Source organism: Antennarius striatus, chromosome 8 (assembly GCF_040054535.1).
Source record: "Antennarius striatus isolate MH-2024 chromosome 8, ASM4005453v1, whole genome shotgun sequence".
NCBI lineage: Eukaryota > Metazoa > Chordata > Actinopteri > Lophiiformes > Antennariidae > Antennarius > Antennarius striatus.
Genome location: NC_090783.1, coordinates 9,260,924 through 9,279,753, shown reverse-complemented (window position 1 = coordinate 9,279,753; position 18,830 = coordinate 9,260,924). Strand labels below are relative to the sequence as shown.

Here is an 18,830-nt window from a genome sequence, read left to right as displayed (position 1 = left end):
GCGCACCATAAGACCATAAAATTTCTCAAAAATCAACGCTGCGCCTTTTAACATTAAGCGTCTTATGTGTACACTGAGTTCCAAAATCGGTAAAAATGTTTTTGTGTGACTTTAGTCAGCGCTCCGCCAGATCGACCATTGTCCACGACATAGGACGTATTACGTCACTACGTACGCCGGCAGCGATGGACCAATTAGAGAACATGACGCGAGGCTACGTCCGGCACACCTTCGGTAGGTACCGGTATAGGGGATATGCCGGTACTGTACCGCAGGTATGCTGTTGACCACATTTGTTTGGCTAAAGACCCCCGACAATGACGTCAGCGAAGAGAAACGCTTACGACGCAAAATGTAATGTCTATCAGGCTATCAGTTCCGGTTGTTCCGGTTCACGTAAAGAGACCGGGGGGCTTTTTTCACGCTTCGCTATCTGTCTTGATCTGTGACTCCATGCATGCCCACACCACCGCTTCTGTCAAAAACACGTCAAGCAGCTGAATTCGGAGCTTGTCATCATCCTGGAGGATTAACGAAAGAACTCCAACCGCTGGACATCGGTGTAAACAGAGCCTTTAAAGTTAAACTGCGTGCGTCGTGAAGCGATGGATGAGAGACCTGAACACACGTTTACCAGGACTGGAGGCAGTGCCGTACGAGTTACACCCTCACAATATGTGGTGGATTGTGGATCCTGGACTAACGTGTCTGCTTCGACTTTTGTCCGATGTTTCGCTAAAGCCGGCATCATTACCAGACAGACACCCGGAAACGTGACGGTCAGCGATAGTGAAACTACAGAGATATTCAATGCAGACCGAAGATGAGGACTTTGAATGATTTAGCAGACTTATCAAAAAAAAAGAAATAAAAACATATTCAAAAAATAATTTCGGTGTATTTTTTTAAATTTAAATACGTAGTACAACACAGTTCAACCAGTCACCTCTTTGCTTCCCTTAGCAACCATGCACCGAGCAATAAGGTGCACCGTGTGTCTGGTTGAAGTACAGAAACAAACTCCGTCATTTAGACTGCGCCTCTTTGTACAATGAGCCGAATGGTGCGCAAAATACGGTAACTTAAGGACTTTTAAATTGGCAACTAAGGCAATTAGTTAATATACTATAGACTGTAATTATAGATATATCCCTACCCAACAGTAAACAATACCACTGCACTACACCACTGCTTTATGAGTTTTATCACTGTAGTTGAGGCTTATGCCTCCTACTTAGACACTACATGAAATAAGACAAGAATAACTTCCCCAATGTCATTTATTGCTGAACAACAGATCTTCATTGTGCTTCTCCCATAGCTCAGTATTGCTACAAAGCGCTGGCAATACAGGAACACACTGCTCTGAAAATGACTGCAGCCAATGAGTTAATGTCTAAATCATACATTTTCAGATTGACACACTGCACTGTTTACCTGTTATGATTAAATTGTGACTGGGAGACCTCCCTTTTCTTAACTGCTGCTGATAGCCTCTACTTCTCTCTGCTCTCATCCCGCGTCCAGTGAATGACAGGAAGTGAAACATGAGGTCAAATATTCTTTTCAAGAACGAAAAACCCCCCGGTATTAACCGCTTTCCAATTATTTTCTGTTCCGGAACATTAAAAAATATAAAGTTTTCGGTTTCGTTTTCATTCCATGAACTGGTTCAAAGCCCTGGGTAGAGCGGGTCGTCCAATGATTTAAGATCGGCGGTTCCATTCCCGCTCCCGCCGAGTCATTTGTCGTTGTGTCCTTGGGCAAGACACTTTGCCCTCCTTGCCTCCAGTGGGGCACTCACTGGTGTGTGAATGTGATTGTTCCGCTGGTGGTCGGAGGGGCCGTAGGTGCAGATTGGCAGCCACACCTCCGTCAGTCTGCTCCAGGGCACCTGTGGCTACATAGGTAGCTTACCATCACCAAGTATGAATGAAGAGTGAATGAATAATGGATCCAATATAAAGCGTCTTCGAGTGTCCAGAAAAGCGCTATATAAATCTAATCCATTATTATTAACGTGAATTTACATGTACTGTATAACGGAACGTGATGGGAGTCAGCGTTATGCATAATTGGCAATGTCAAGTTGAGCAACTCTAGTCTCGCAATGGCAAAAATAAAGGAACACTTCCTTAAGCTGCATAGAAAACAAAAGAAACAGACTTTTCTGTGAAAATGACAGAAGAATAGCACTCGCCAAGGTGAAGCCACGCGTATCTGAACTGGTCTCTCAATAGCAACAGCAGAAGTCACACTGATTTGCAGATATGTCATTTCATGTGAGTTCATGCACTGTCTTGGTTTTGTTCTTTGAAAAAGGTGACATTAATGCACGATTCATTAAATACACCAGTAAAACATATACTGTACTTATATCTTAAATTTAAAAAAATATACAGTATATACTGTATATTTTTTTACTAAAGGGTTCGGTGAGTGAGCATATGAAACCAGCAGGGTTCAGTACCTCCAACAAGGTTAAGAACCACTGATCTATACCAAATGAGTACTGTTGATTTTTATATTTTGACATTCAAGTTACAATTCTGATATATCCAAACCTGTTTAAATCAATCCACTGGACTTAAAGAAAGTTTCTATGAGACGTTTCACCAGAACTGAAGAAGCCTCTTGGATGAGAGGCGAAACGTCTTCAAGAAACTGCCTTGAAGTGGATTGATTTAAACAGCTTTGGATAACCTTGACCTGGATAACTGAGAACCTACACAGAATTCTGACGATACATTTGGAATTCAGAAAATGTTAGAAAGCTGAGAATAAAATCAGAATCCTGAGCATATCAGAGTTAAAAAACTAGTAGGGATTATTTTCCAAATCTGACTGCTTTCTAGTGTTGGATACACTTTGGGTGCTGTTTTTATGCACATAAGAGGTGCTCATTACATCATCAATATGATGTCAATTATCTTCAAGCGTTGTACAGATTGGTTAGTGAAAACTGAATCCTTCATTTATTTCTATCTTTTGTCTCCTTTTGCATATTGTGTAACATAATGCAGAGTTGTAATTCAGTACTCATTACTTCATTAACTCAAGATTACTTCCACACTTATCAGTGTTGGTAAAGCAGTGGATTATGCTGGGTACTACATGAGTACAATAAGTAAAAGTGAAGCTGAAGATAGTTTGTACCTTCAGGCTCAGTCCTTGATTTGCTGGAATTGATTATTTTGTGAAGCTGCCCCTCTCTTCATTGCCTGGAGCTACTGAATCAACCAGAATATTTATGTTTTTGATTCTACACCTGCAACATTATAAAACTTATGGAAATGACATTGACAGGTGGAATATATTACAAACTTAGTAGCAGGATTCATGAACTGAAGTTGAAATTTGTTCAAAGACATAACCCCTTCAGGATGTCTGCAGGTCACCTGAAACTTAACTTGGCTAAACTCCATTCACTTGTCAGCTGCACCAGCGCCATTAGCAGAGAAATAACAAAATTTACTGTCAAATGTTGCCAGAATCACAACAAAGGAAATTATATTTATCTTTGCCAAGACATTTTTCCACACCCCAGTAAGATTATTCCATACAAGTTTTGCCGGTAGGTATTTTGTGCGTATGTGTGTGCTGTTGGCGGGCCAAACCAACATTTCATGACCCCACTATTTAGTTTTTCCTCATTGCTGAATTAAGAATGTTCAAAAACCTGTGACTTGTGGTAAAAGTGTCATCAATCTATTGAAAGGTGATGGTTTGAGCTCCAGTCTTCATGCTGATGCAACCTCAAGAAAGGTACTTAACCTCAACTTGCTCCCCAGGTACCACTGCTCCCCAGGTGCAGGCTAAATACAGAATGCAAGTTTTATATTGTCATATTATGTATGATTTAGATGGTCACTTTTGACCAGGGGCTTCACTTCAATCTATCTCTATTGTGGCTTTTTTAGAGCTCAGAGACACACAGAAGATAATTAACATAAGACAGATCCTTTTGGCATGCTGGAAAATTTAAATAATGAATTAAAGCTGATGTGGCTTGATTTTAGATGAGGAGCAGCAACTACAGAGGAATAAAGCTGATGAGCCACACAATGAAGTTATGGGAAAGAGTAGTGGAAGCTAGACTAAGAGCAGAAGTGAGCATTTGTGAGCAGCAGTATGGTTTCATGCCAAAAAAAAGGGTACAGCAGATGCAGTATTTGCTTTGAGGATGTTGATACAGAAGTACAGAGAAAGCCAAACGGAGCTGTATTGTGTTTTTGTAGATCTGGAGAAAGCTTATGACAGCGTGCCCAGAGAGGAACTGTGGTATTGTATGAGGAAGTCTGGAGTAGCAGAGAAGAATGTTAGAGTGGTGCAGGACATGTATGAGGACTGTAAGACAGTGGTGGGGTGTGCTGTAGGTGTGACAGAGGAGTTCAAGGTGGAGGTGGGACTGCATCAGGGATCAGCTCTGAGCCCCTTTTTGTTACACAATAAATCAATGAATGTTTGTGCTGATATTCTACTATTTACCATCCACATTATGCTGGTATCTCTAATGTTTGGTACAATCACAGCATCAGCACATAATTTCTGGTAAAAAGAGGTATAGAATTTCATTGCTTCAGAAGGTTGTTGGTGCACAGGATACCTGCAGGAAGAATCACGTGAGATCATTTATTGATATATTTTGATGCTGAGAATGGAGATCATACATTGCCATCAGATCAAAAATATGAATATCAATTTCAGACAAGAGGATAAGGAAACACATCTATCAACCCACAGTCACATGATCACATTCATGCAACAAAATGGTTGAATTATTGAGTGGCAACTGATACAAAGCAAGCTCCAGTGTTCTCTGTGGGTAACGTACAAAATAAACTTATAGAGCGTACCTCCATTCTCCTTGCAAAGAGAAGTGAGTAAAACATGGAGGCGAGAGGCTATGTGCGCTTGTTTTCAATCATGACGTGAGTGTGACGTTGACACAGTCTTCTACCATCTCAAAGAGGAAATAATGTGGACCACTGCGTCGAGCCACTTCACCAGCTGTTTCCCCGGTGCTGCTACATAGCCCATGTTTCAGGTGTCGCTGAAAGAGAAGGAGCTCTAACGTGTCAGCGGAGTCTGATTGGAAGGAGCTGGCATGAGAAGCAGCCAAGTGTAGCGGCGTGAGGCCACCATTTGTCTGGGCGTTCAGTTCGGCTCCATGTTGCAGGAGGAGACTTGCCACAGTGACGCGGCTCCAGCGGCAGGCGCTGTGAAGCGGCGTCCAGCTGTCGATGGTGCGAGGGTTAACCTTTGATCCGGCGGACATTAAAGCAGAAACCGAATCTACATGGCCGCCATAGGTGGCACGGTGCAGTGAAGTGTAACCGTCTTCATCACAACAGTGTACCAGCATAGGATCAGCAGTTAGCAGTCTGTGCAGGGTTGAAAGCTGAAAGAAAAAAACACAAGCTGAAGATCAGGAATCTACATTTTAATCATCTTGTGACATGTTTGACTGGAGAAGGAACTGCCATGGAATAATACAACTACCGTATTTTCTGCAGTATAAAGCACACCTAAAAGCCTAAAATTTTCTCATAAACCCGTAGTGCACCTTATAATCCCGTGCGTCCTATTTATGGATTCATATTCATACTAATATTGGTTAAAAACATGATCGCTGGAAAAAAGCCGGCAGTCTGGCCGCCAGTCATGCTGCACTCCGCCACCAGAGGAGCCTCCTCACAAGGCACTCAGGCCTACGCCCCCTAACAACGGTAGTCAAGGGGCGTCACCAAAGTCCCGGCTCTGACTGAGCTGCTTTCAGACGGTAGAGCGGACTGTAGGAGCACCAGTGATTACGTAGCAAAACATAAGGAACTTTCAACAATTCTATTAATAAAGTTTGACTGACTGACTGATCTCAGTATTACCTAACTATCTGGCGTCGGATATAACCCACTTTAAACTTAATTGGTCTTAAAAATGCCATCGTGCTGTCATCTGGAATCTAGTGACGGTCCATTCTATTATTCTGTGGAAACACACGGAGGAACTGGCATAAAAGTGAATGAAAGACCCTCAAAGCTGAACTTCCAGTCTTTTCTAAAATTCCAACAGCAGAGTCACTGCTAGACAAAGGTGCCAACGGGCGTGCTGCATTGATTTACAAATGTAGTTGATAGCTCTGGGCGGGCGGCAGAGGGGCGCATTCAGGCTTGTGTATTCTGTCTGCAGCGATGCGCTGTGAGATTCACAGCAGTGACACACCGACGTTAAAGTCAATTCTAGGAGTAAAACAGCGTCATATTTGCCAGTAAATTAGCAGCTTGACATTAAAAACTAGTTAAAAAATTGTTTAGGACATACAGCAGCAAATAGCTGCACCTCACCTCCGACTGGACTACCGAAGACGAACGTCGAAGCTTAAATATCTGCTTCGAACTTCAGATCAGGAAATAATCTGCTCTGTTCGCACTGACTGCACTCGTAATGAATTTAACCAGTTTTTAATGTCAGGTTTTTTAATATGTGTGTTGACTTCTTTCTAAGATGGCAAATTGATCAAGTGATCAGGTTTCCTTGATGATGCTTAGAATGGCTTATTGACATAACAATAGGGGCCATTCAAAGGTAGTCAGGAAGTCATGAATGCAATCATTACTGCCTGAGCAGCGTGGCTCTATCTAGTGGAAAGATTGCGCAACTACAGCCGCTGCAGTTTATCAAATACATTTTATTTATTTTTTATTGTGTGTGCCTTATAATCCTGTGCGCCTTACATATGAAATAAATTATAAAACAAATTATTGAGGGTGCGCCCTATAATCCAGTGCGCCTTATAGTGTGGAAAATACTGTTCTGTCTTACTGCGGCTAACCTTCATTCCTCTCCTTTCCAGGACAAACCTCCACCTCTCTAGCTTCTCCTCCACCTGTTCCCTGCTCTCACTGCAGATCAAAATGTCATCTGCAAACATCACAGTCCATGGAGATTCCTGTCTAACCTTGTCTGTCAGCCTGTCCATCACCATAGCAAACAAGAAGGGGCTCAGAGCTGATCCCTGATGCAGTCCCACCTCCACCTTGAACTCCTCTGTCACACCTACAGCACACCTCACCACTGTCTTATCGTCCTCATACATGTCCTGCACTGCTCTAACATACTTCTCTGCCACTCCAGACTTACTCATACAATACCACAGTTCCTCTCCGGGGACCCTGTCATAAGCTCTCCCTGTCATGCAACACCCTTCCTTTTTCAGATTCCAACATTTCATTGTCTGCTCTGCCTTTGCCTTCTTCATCTTCCTCACCACCAGAGTCATCCTACACACCACCATCCTATGCTGTTTGGCTACACTCTCGCCTACCACTACTTTGCAGTCACGGATATCCTATGGATCACACTGTCTACACAAGATGTAGTTGACCTGTGTGCTACTACCTACACTCTTATAGGTCACCCTATGTTCCTACCTCTTCTGGAAGAAAGTATTCACTATAGCCATTTCCATCCTTTTTGCAAAGTCAACCTCTATCTGTCCTTCTGCATTCTTCTCCTGGATACCAAACCTGCCCATCACCTCCTCATTACCTCTGTTTCTTGCACCGACATGTCCATTGAAGTCTGCATCAATGACAACTCTCTCACTTCTAGGGATGCTCTGCATCACTTCATCAAAGTCCAACCAGAATTTCTCCCTCTTCTCCAGCTTACATCCTACCTGTGGAGCATACCCACAAACAACATTGAACATCACACCTTCGATTTCAGACTCATCACTCTATCTGACACTCTTTTACCTCCAGAACATTTCTAACAAACTCCTCCTTCAAGATAACTCCTACTCCATTTCTCTTCCTTTCTACAAAATGATAGAACAACTTGAACCCTGTTCCTAAACTTCTAGCCTTGCTACCTTTCCACCTGGTCTCCTGGACACACAGTATGTCTACCTTCCTCCTCTGCATCATTTCAACCAACTCTCTACCTTTTCCTGTCATAGTTCCAACATTCAACGTCCCTACTGTCAGTCCTATACTCTTGGTGTTCCTCTTCTCTCTCTTCCTACGAACACACTTTCCTCCTCTCCTTCTTTGACCAACAGTAGTACATTTTCCACCGGGACCCTGTAGGTCAACAGCGCCGATGGTGGTTGTTGTCAACCCGGGCCTCGACCGATCCGGTATGGAAGTCATATGTACGATTCGCATTTTGATTTGGCAAAAGTTTTACACCGGATGGCCTTCCTGACACAACCCTCTGTATTTGTCCGGGCTTGGGACCGGCATAATAAGACACTGGCTTGTGCCCTCTTGTGGCTACATACCAAGTACAATGGGTATTCTCCAACTTTTGTATCTTTCTCGGAAGCTTGGTGATAATGTGCGACAAACTCGCCGCTGTCTAACTGCAGCGTGTAAAATGAGCAGACGTCGAGTTGCGGTTATGTCGATTTTATTCATTCATCCATTGTCACAACCACTTTATCAGTCTATCCCAGCTGGTTTGGGGCGTGAGGCGGCGAAAACTCTGGGCGCAATGCCAGTGCACAGTGGAGCCACACAGAGACACAAACACACACTCATACCTACGATCAATTTGAAACGGCCCATTTACCTGAAGAGCATGTTTTTGGAGGCAGGAGGAAGCCGGACAACCTAGAGAAAACCCACGAAGACACAGGGAGAACATGCAAACTGCATGGATCAGGACGCAAACCCCATACCGCCTTGCTATGCAGCAACAGCGCTACCCACTGCGACACTGTGCTGTTCCTGGTCGATTTTAATAAGGCTGAATCAAGTAGATGAGTCTCGTGACGAGAATTTCCAAAACACAATGGCCATTTCTGGGTTCAAAATTTAAATGGAGAAGTGAATAAATTGTGAATATTTTTGTTGAATGGAGGTGCACTTTTTCCCAATATTATATCGAGGAAAAAGATAACATCTATTTTTTTTATTTTCAGTATTTAAAGCTTGCGTCCCAGGGACGCACGTTGTCTGTGATCGTGCGTCCCTGTCAAAAAATGTGTGTCAAAGACGCAAGGACGCACGCATATGGCAACACTGAAGATGTCTCTAGTATTTACGACCGACATCCTCTAGCAGAGACTGCTATTTTATACAGTAATAGTAAATCTATGGATTCAACATATCAAATCAAATTTAAGACGTAGACAGTATCAATCATAAAATGCATGGAATGAAGCAGTAAAGGTAGTGTTTGATGGAATTATTTTTTCGAAATACACAACTGTGTGAATAATTATGCCCATTTTCTCTGCACATCTTCTGCTTACGCTATGAGCACCTCAACTAAATGTCAGCAGAAGAGCAAAACTTCATGAAAAAAAAAATTACATCAAGAAAAATAAAATCTTGTGATAAACGGTGAAAGATTGCTGATAGCTGCAATCACTCTACTTCAGCAAACAGTCATTGCTTGACACGATGTCTGACTTCCAAACATACAGTATATTCTTTCTCAATTAAAAAACTTTTCTTCCACCAATGCACTGGATGAATATTCAAGATAAGACTGCTCAGAAATTTGCCCTGCTAGAAGGTAAATACCTGTAATTTAAACTGCATCAATCCGGACTAAAACCTTTCTGCATTTTCTAAAATGTCTCATGTTTCCTTCTAGTACTAAATAAATATAAATGACTAATCAGTGAATCGTTTATATGGTTCACTCATTTGTCCATTTAATACCATAAATTATTTGGGTTATGTGTTCAAATTAGACTGGGCCAGAGTTGGTTTCGATCACTGTTAAAAACTTGAAGAACAACACACAATAAAAATAGTTTCCACAAGCCCGATGTTTTTAGCCTAGGCCAGTTTTTGAGTGTGCATAAACACATTTCTTCAGGTCTCTACATATACATAGTGGTCCTCCCTACCCCTACCAACTCCCAGAATCTGGAAAATGAGTGCTTCCTGCATCAATAAAAATTTGGAATCCTTTGGATTCATGGCTGGACAGAATCAGAAACGATCAAATTGACCACAGGACCGACCTTACGTCATCTGCGGGGTGATTGATAGAGAAATTGATCTATTCTGAGTCATATTTGATTGTCCACCCAAATATAGGCATGGTCATTCAGCCTACGGTATGGGAATTTATCAATCATGTGAATTTTTCTCTCTCTCTCTCACACACACACACACACACACACACACACACACACACAGAAGAGAGTGCATGTTTTTTTAATCTTATTTATAGTTGCTTATGTACGGAAGCGTAGAGCTGCCAGACCAAGAAAATAAAAACCGGGACGTATCACGTTATTTCGTGATAAGATGTTATGTTGACCCCGCGACCTGCGGTGTAGAAGATGAATGAATGAATGTTATATTGAGATGATGGAGCTTATATCCATGCAGCAGGCCGTGTCCCTCCAGCTCATCAATGAGGAACGACGCTACCTCAAGAGGGTCCGACTCGTTTTTCCTCCGGTATAGCCCCATCTTTTTCAAATGTCGTCTTATATAAATTTCATCCACGGAGCCCAATAACTGTAAAATCTCACCATGTCTCAAGCCAAGCATGAAATATAATTCAATGACATCATGTAAAGGAGCCATGTTTTACTGATGGCCAGCAGACAGTAAATAAAACCACTTTGAAAACGAAATAACGTGATACGTCCCGGTTTTTATTTTCTTGGTCTGGCAGCTCTACACTGCCGTACTTATGAGTATACTTTACGAATACAAGAGAAAACCTTGGTTTTACCGGTAAAATCCCATGTTTCATTAGTGTGCGTTAGCTTAACTCCCCGGTGTTGTTAGCCACGATGTCTCATTGTCCATGACGATTGTTGGAACACACAGCTTCAATTATTTCACTGGCCGGTTTCATTGTGTTTATACAATGAGCCACAGGTCTTTGTTCAGCAGACTGACAAAGCAGCTTCATGCTTAGTGCCCAAAAATCAACACTTATATCATGAAAAACAAGAGTGCAAAACACGACAACAATAGCAAGATACATAGGCAGTGAAGTTACTAAAAGTCAAAAAAGTTCCAGACTTTGGTGATCGATAGAGTGCGCGTGTTCATGTGGCACATGTAAACAAAACGCATGTGAACGCGAGGGGGCAGGGTGATAGAAGGAGCTCGGAGCCACACCAACTAACGCAGAGTGTTTCAGAACGGAAATGATTTCAAGCATGTTCAATCAAAAATATTGAGGACCACGGATCACTATGTGGCAAGACATTTCCAATACAGTGTAGTTGGATATCTGGCAGCTGAATGACATGAGTTCAAAAAAACACAATATAGGACCTTTAACTAATTATGCAAAATTCCACACACATTTTACATAAGAGAGCCCAGGTCCACTCATCCTGAACCATATCCACAAATAGCTGAACAGCCTCAATGTTCAGCATCTGGGTCGTAAAAAAGTAGCACGATATTACATCTCTTACAACACATGCAAACATGCTGGGGACAAATACGGTAAGTGAGTGACTCTTTTTCCATTAAGTGGATGAGTTCTTCCATTTTCTGGTCTCTCACATTTAATGTCATAAACAAGAAAAAAACAGGTAACAGCATGGAGCTCAGTGCTGATGTTACAGTGGTTAGTTTAAAAAAACACTATAAACTATAATTACTTCAGTCTCCGTGGTGTTCCAGTACTGCTTCAAAATACAAAGGATACTTACTGGAGATGAGTGGGTGAGTCAATGTGAACAGACAAATTACCTTTTTTGGACCATTTAAAAGTAACAAGCTGAAACAATTGATGCTGTAGCAGGTTAGGATATGTTTCACCCCAACAAGGGTAACACAGGTACAGTTGGATGTCTAATGGTGGAGTTAGAGCAAAACATAACGTACGCGATTGTTTTCGGCTGCCCATAGAATTAATTCCTTGGGTTTGTCTTTGAGAGTCTCTTCTTCTTCCAAATACCACTCCTCACTACGTTCTTCCTCCTCCTCCTCCTCCTCATTTTTTCCACCAAACCACAGACTGCTGGCCCCCCTGGGGATTAGGTGTCCATGTGTGTTCAAAAGCTCAAGCTGATTGAAGTCATCTGGAAGCTCCATCAGTCACTGTTTTTGTAAAAGAACAGACTGCAAAGAAAGAAAGACAGATTTTAGACAAATTTTGATCTGTCTTTATTTGTAAAGCCCCAAATTACCAGATGTTCAGTCAGGAATCAGAAAGCATCATGTCAATGAACCAGCACTAGTAAGCGGTTAACGTCAAAAAGACTACATTAGCAATAGTTAAAATCTATATTATCTGACAGACTCCAGTTTGTTTATACTAATGATGTTTTCCTCCAATTTAAGGTTTGTGATGGAGTTCGAAAGGGCTCAGTTTTAGGACAGTCCTGTCACTTTTTGCATGCTTCTCCTTGGAAACGTCATCAGGAGACACAAAATTAATTTTAATTGTTATGAAGATGATGCCCAGCTTTATACATGAAAGCCAGACGAAGAGAACTAGGGAACCAAACATCAGGTATGTATTAAAGACATTGAAGCCTGGATTTCGAACGTTTCCAATGTTTTACTCTGAAATTAAGATAAAACGAGGTCATCCTCATCAGCACAAGAAACCTCAGGAGTCACCTTTGACCCCTAAGTATCATTCACATCACATATAAAGCACATTTTTGACATCTCCCACCTTTACAACACTGCAAAAAACAAACTTTTTTAATCAAAGGGATGCTGAGAGGCAGGTCTATGCATTTGCTACCTCTTGACTACTCTACTGCAACTCAGGATGTAGTACGGTAAGTAATCTCTAAAAACTCCAGCTCATCCAGAATTCAGCAACCCGAGTACCGACAGGAACCAAGAAAAAGCCATCAAATTTCATGTTAACTGCTTTAGACTGGCTCTTTGTCAAATCTCAAATTAAGTTCACAATCCTCTGTCTGACCAACACAAACTAGCAGGCCCACACATTGTGGAAATCAGCTCCCAGTCGCTGTTTGGTAGGCAGACACCTTGTCTACCCTGAAGCTTGAAGTCTCTGTCTCTCTTCTACTACTTATGGCTTTTGCAGGTCTTGATGGTGACGATGTCGTTCCAAGTCATTCCAACTCTGTCCCAGTGGTAGAGGAAGAGGTCGTCTGGGTAATCACCCACTCTTCTTATTTTACATTTCTTTAAATTATAAGTGATTTTGTTGAACTATTCTTTCCTCAAAGAATCCATTGCATAGCTGTTAGCCTTCTCTGAGCCTTGATAGAATTCAAATTTGCTGATCTTTGAAAGAAAAATAAAATCCCAGATGCCAAAATGGCATGAGAGAAAGTTGAAAATTAAACTTTGTGGGACATTACATTAACATTTACTACTTTTCCAAGCAGTTGGGTTGAATGAGATTCAGACCCCCCTCCCCCAGATAATAGCCTAATACACTATATTGCCAAAATATTCACAAACCTATCCAAATAATAAGAATCAGTTCCAATCACTTCTATGGCCACAGGTGTATAAAACCAAGAACCTAGGCATGCAGACTGTTTTTACAAATATATGTGAAAGAATGGGTCACTCTTTCAGGTGCTCAGTGAATTCTAGCATCCTCACTCCTAAATATTCCACAGTCAACTGTCAGCTGTATTATAAGAAAGTGGAAGTGTGTGAGAATGACAGCAACTCAGCGATAAACTGGTAAGCCACGTAAACTGATGTAGAGTCAGCGGATGATGAGTTGCATAGTGAGAAGAGGTCCCCAGCTTTTTGCAGAGTCCATTGCTACAGACTTCTAAACTTCATGTGGCCTTCAGATTAGTTCAAGAACAGTGTGCAGAGAGCTTCATGGAATGGGCTTCCATGGCTGAGCAGCTGCATCCAAGCCATACATCACCAAGTGCGATGCAAAGCGTCAGATGCAGTTATGTAAAGCACACCGCCACTGGACTCTAGAGCAATGGGCACGCCTTCTCTGGAGTGATGAATCATGCTTATCATCTGGCAATCTGATGGATGAGTCTGACTTTGGTGATTGCAAAGAGAATGATACTTGTTGGACTGCATTGTGCCAAGTGAAAAGTTTGGTGGAGGGGGTTATGGTGTTGGGTTGTTTTTCAGGAGCTGGGCTTGGCCCGAGTTCCACTGAACGGAACTCCGAATGCTGCAGCATACACAGACTGGGCTTGCGCTAGCCATTCGCCACGTCGCCATAGCAAAGTAAATTCCAGATTGGCTACAAGGTTTTTAGCCTGTGTAGCCATAGTGGCGTTATTTTTAGGAAAAAAGGCTAAAACTTAAAACTTTTTTGGACTCGTGAAAATCCCCGAGCGATAACAAACATTTTCTCTCGCTAGCGCCACTATTTCCGTCGGCGCATGCCAACGGAAATAGCGTCCGACGGAAATAGCAGCCGACGGAAATAGCCGAAGCATGCTAACGAAAATAGCCGAAGTGACCCGAACACGCTCGATCATTAAATATGCACTAGGTTCATGACCTCCTCTCGTCCGATAAAAAACAAAAATATTCTATTTTTACAAGCTAAACCCGCGAATTGGTGTACGACAAGGCGAAGACGATCGATCGAAAGAAATTAAGAATCCAGTGTTATATAGTAGAGTTTGTGTTAAAATTCTAATTCAACAACAAATGGTGAATACTGAGAGGGGGTAGGAGTGGTAACAGACCGATCAGAAGGTAAGTGAAAGATATTATCAATTATTTTTTGTAGTCTTAGACATTTGATCCCTATGACCGGCAGGAATAACTAGCGATGCATGTAAATGTGTATTCACCTCGCTTGCTACTTTTCATACCTTTTTAAATTGAAATGAAAAATCATGTTATCAAATTTAAAAAAACTAAACTAAACTAAACTATGGCATACCAATGGTGTTAGTGGTGGTCTAAGTTAAAATGTCTTCTAGTCTAAGTGGAACTTACAAGTAAACATTGAGTAATATTTTGTAGGACTATATCTTCATGTGACCCACCTAGAATGTAGTCACATTTTTGTGTTTTATTTATTTTATTTTGTGTTTTGAATTCATTTTGGGAGCTGTCACTTGTCAATGTGTCTGTAATTAAAAAGAGTTTACCTGGGACAGTAGGGGGCAGTATAGGAGTGTTTTCACTTATCTTCCACCTGGGTAAGAAGAAGTTACCTGCAGACAGGAAGCTCACCCCTCATTCTAAAGAGAGCAACCAGTCTGATAACAACAACGTTCTGTGTTCTTCTTTCTCCTGTTTAGCAGGTTAGTGTTAGTGCACAAACTCACTAAATGATACAAATGGGATTATGATAACATTAAGTACACATTCTGATGGTGGAGCTTAACTTTAAAGTGTTTGCAAGAGATTGTTTTTGTTTATAAGTGAATTCAGTGCAAAACACAGTGGTTTGGCTGAGTGAATCAATACAAAATGGCGATGTCCATATACAATGCTTTTTCAAGGACACTGACCCTAGTTTACACTCCCAAAGATCTCCCGTTTTGTATTTTATTTCGTATTGTATTTTGGTGACTTTTATAAGATGTGTGACCCGCTATATTATTTTATTTGGACATGGTTATGAATAAATTCAGCTCTCAGTATTAATAATTAAAGATTTACAGTAAATACAGTAATTCAAAGGCGTTATTGGAAAAACTAAGAAAGTAAGAAGAGTATAATTACTTAAAGGAGCATTGCAAAGTGCACTAATTTAAAGGTGGATATCCTTAACATGAATAAGACAATGATTGAAGGTCTATTACAGTACTTTATTGTGTGTTTTGAAGTGATGATACGTAACTGGTGTACTATAAAAAAGAATACGGGTCAAACATGCAGTGGTAAATAATTCCAGTGATACAGTGATGATTTTATTGATGTATTTGTTTACGTTGATGAAAAGAGCGTTGGAGATAAAGTAAAATACATTGAAATAATACCAGTAAAGAAAAGAAATGGGAAATAAGAGATTTAATGGATTTGTGATGTTTGTGTCCTGTTTAACAGGACAACATTATCTGAATTCAATCGTTGAATCTCACATTTATACCTGCATAAAATAGGATAGAAATAAAGATTGTTAAGCTTGAACTGTTGACTTTAGTGTATTTTTGTAGGTAAAAGATTTTGCCCTCAGAATGCACCAGAATGCAGGAAAACAACCCCATTTTCTACAAAATTATCTGGGGGAGGGCCCCCAGACACCCTCTGTGTTTGGTATCAGCGCGATGAGCCCCTTCCCCTTCCAACATGACCATGCACCAGTGCACAAAGCAGGGTCCATAAAGACATGGATGACGAGTCTGGCATGGATGAACTTGAGTGGCCTTCACAGAGTCCTGACTTCAAACCAATAGAACACCTTTGGGATGAATTAGTGCGGACACTGAGAGCCAGGCCTTCTCATCCAACATCAGTGTGTGACCTCACAAATGCACTTCTGGAGGATTGGTCAAAAATTCCCATAAACACACTCCTAAACCTTGTGGACAGGCTTCCCAGAAGAGTTGAAGCTGCTATAGATGCAAAGGGTGGACCGACATCATATTGAACCCTATGGATTAGGAATAGGATATCACCTATATGTTCACATGCGAGTCAAGGCAGGTGAGCTAATATTTTTGGCAATATCGTGTTTTTTGAGACTGGTGTCTTGGACCAAAAGGTTTCTGCCCCTGCCTGCCTCAAGAGCTATTTGCTGCTTTTGTTGTTATTTGTTACTTTGTATCTCTGCATGTGTAAACGTGTTATCAATTAATCATGTCTTGCATGACACAGCATAATTTCATTATTTGGTATGTTAGCTTGTAGCACCTGATTTCCTACTTTTACTGACCCGTTCTAAGTTTGCAGGGTATTTCCCCTTACCTGCTGCTGAAGTTAGTTGTGAACATGATCTCATTCGAGGCACCAAGCAACATCATTTAAAAAAAATATCAGGCATCTACTGTACTTTACGGCATTACGTCACAAATGAACACACTGGAACAATGCTACAACATTTAAAAATGTATAATAAGATAAGAAATTGACGTTGTTACAGCAACATTTGTCATAGCTAGACAAAAACTCTTAGTTACTCGGGGTTTTATATGTGATGAAAAATACTTAAAATAAACGTCGTTCTCACCTTCCCAGATAGCAGGTTGACAACAAACAGGAAGACAAATCGTTTATGTAGTTATATTCAAAGTTGGCTTTTCAGACATTAACGCTTCCGCTGCTTCATATCATGTCAGATTTCTTCTTCTACATCAGGTCATCCTTTTCTTCGTCTTCTTCTATTTATTACGATTGCTGGTGTTCAGTTTCATTACTGCCACCTACTGGACATAATCCGACGAAACAACTCCAAATCCTCCAAAACACACGACCTCATCATATTTTATGAGTACCACCGCAGCCAGGTGTGCTTTTCAACCCTTCAGCCCCACATCATGTATATATTACACAGTAATAGAAACTAAACTTAATTATAGCGGAATAGAAAAGTTTTATTTCAATATCCTTTGAATAAAATGTTCAAGTGTAATGATGAAAAATTTCTGATCCTTTACACATTTTAAATGGATAAATGTCACAATTTGTTTTGAAGTGAGCCTCTTTTGTTTTAGGTAACAACTGAAATAACTATCTTGTCATATCTTCAAGTTATTATTAGCTGTCATAAAATACAACCTGGCAGAAAGCCTTGGTACAAGAATTTACAAAAGGCCATATTTGCGTGTCTGATGTTGTCTTTGTGCTACACATTTATCAATCAATCACTCAAGTTTTATTTATATAGCGCTTAATCGTGATAGCAGACATTTCAAAGCGCTTTAACAGACAGAGAAACCCAACTGAACCCTCCAGAGCAAGCATAAGCAACAGTGGCGGGGAAAAACTCCCTCAATGAGGAAGAAAATCCGGGCAGGACCCAGACTCTTTTGGGCGGCCATCCGCCTCGACCGGTTGGGTGGAAAAGAAATCAAAGGAAGATAAGAACAGCATCAGAGAGAGACAGAGAGAGAGTGACAGATAGGCCAGATAGAGACAGTATCAATATGGTTAAAGTTGCTAAAGTCAAAGCACAATTACAGCTGTGTGGATGACTGTATGGAGGAAGGAGGAAGAAAGGAAGCAGGACCCCAGCCGATGGATAGTTGAGGGGTGGTACTGGTGGGCTTGGAGGATAAGGTCCACAGCACATGGAGATATGGGGGTGATACTGGTGGGCTCGGAGGTGCAGGTCCACAGAGGAAGGCCCACGGCGGCTGGGCTGATGAGGGGTGGAACAGTAAGATGACACCAAGGAAGAGAGGCAGCAGGACCCCTGTCGATATTAGGTGAGTGGTGATACTGTTGTTTGGGAGGTGTAGGTCCACAGCAGATGGTCCACAGCGGATGGGTGGATGAGGGGTGGAACAGTATGGTGGCGCGGAGGAAAAAGGAAGCCGGACCCCAGCCGATAATTAGGTTAGGGGTGGTACTGGTGGGATGGGAAGAGTCTGGATGTTGAGTCTCCAGCAGTGTAGGTCTATATGAAAATAAACGTAGTAACCTAAGTTGCCATTAACTGTAAAATTTATGAAAAAGAAAAGTTTTAAGTCTAGTCTTAAATAGTGAGAGGGTGTCTGCCCCCCGAACTGAGGTAGGGAGGTGGTTCCACAATAGAGGGGCTTGATAGCAAAAGGCTCTAGCCCCCGTCCTACTTTTATAAATTCTAGGAACCACCAGTAGGCCAGTATGTTGAGAGCGTAATGCTCTAGATTGATTATAAGGAACTAAAAGTTCCTTCAAGTAGGTCGGTGCCTGGCCACAAAGGGCTTTGTAAGTGAGGAAGAGTATTTTAAAATAGATCCTAGCTTTCACAGGAAGCCAGTGCAGAGAAGCCAGCACAGGAGAAATATGGTCCCTGGCACTGGTCCTGGT

At 41.5% G+C, this 18,830-nt stretch overlaps 1 protein-coding gene across 1 annotated transcript; it reads right to left on the bottom strand.

The window, feature by feature from the left end:
• Positions 1-4,594: 4,594 nt before the first annotated feature.
• On the bottom strand, positions 4,595-17,173 carry ankrd49 (ankyrin repeat domain 49). Its single transcript, XM_068321772.1, has 3 exons — positions 17,047-17,173; positions 11,823-12,059; positions 4,595-5,401 (listed from the first exon to the last, which is right to left on the bottom strand). Exons 2-3 carry the CDS (start codon positions 12,030-12,032, stop codon positions 4,925-4,927), a joined length of 687 nt encoding a protein of 228 aa, XP_068177873.1. The 5' UTR covers positions 12,033-12,059; positions 17,047-17,173; the 3' UTR covers positions 4,595-4,924.
• Between the last annotated feature and the right edge of the window lie 1,657 nt (positions 17,174-18,830).

Bases quoted from the DNA above. Each gene is read 5' to 3' on its own strand.
- ankrd49 (XM_068321772.1), bottom strand. From the start codon at position 12,032: ATGGAGCTTCCAGATGACTTCAATCAGCTTGAGCTTTTGAACACACAT. The intron at 5,402-11,822 runs GTACGTTATGTT...TTTTTCTTTCAG, and splicing joins GGGCAGCCGAAAACAATCGC to CTTTCAACCCTGCACAGACT.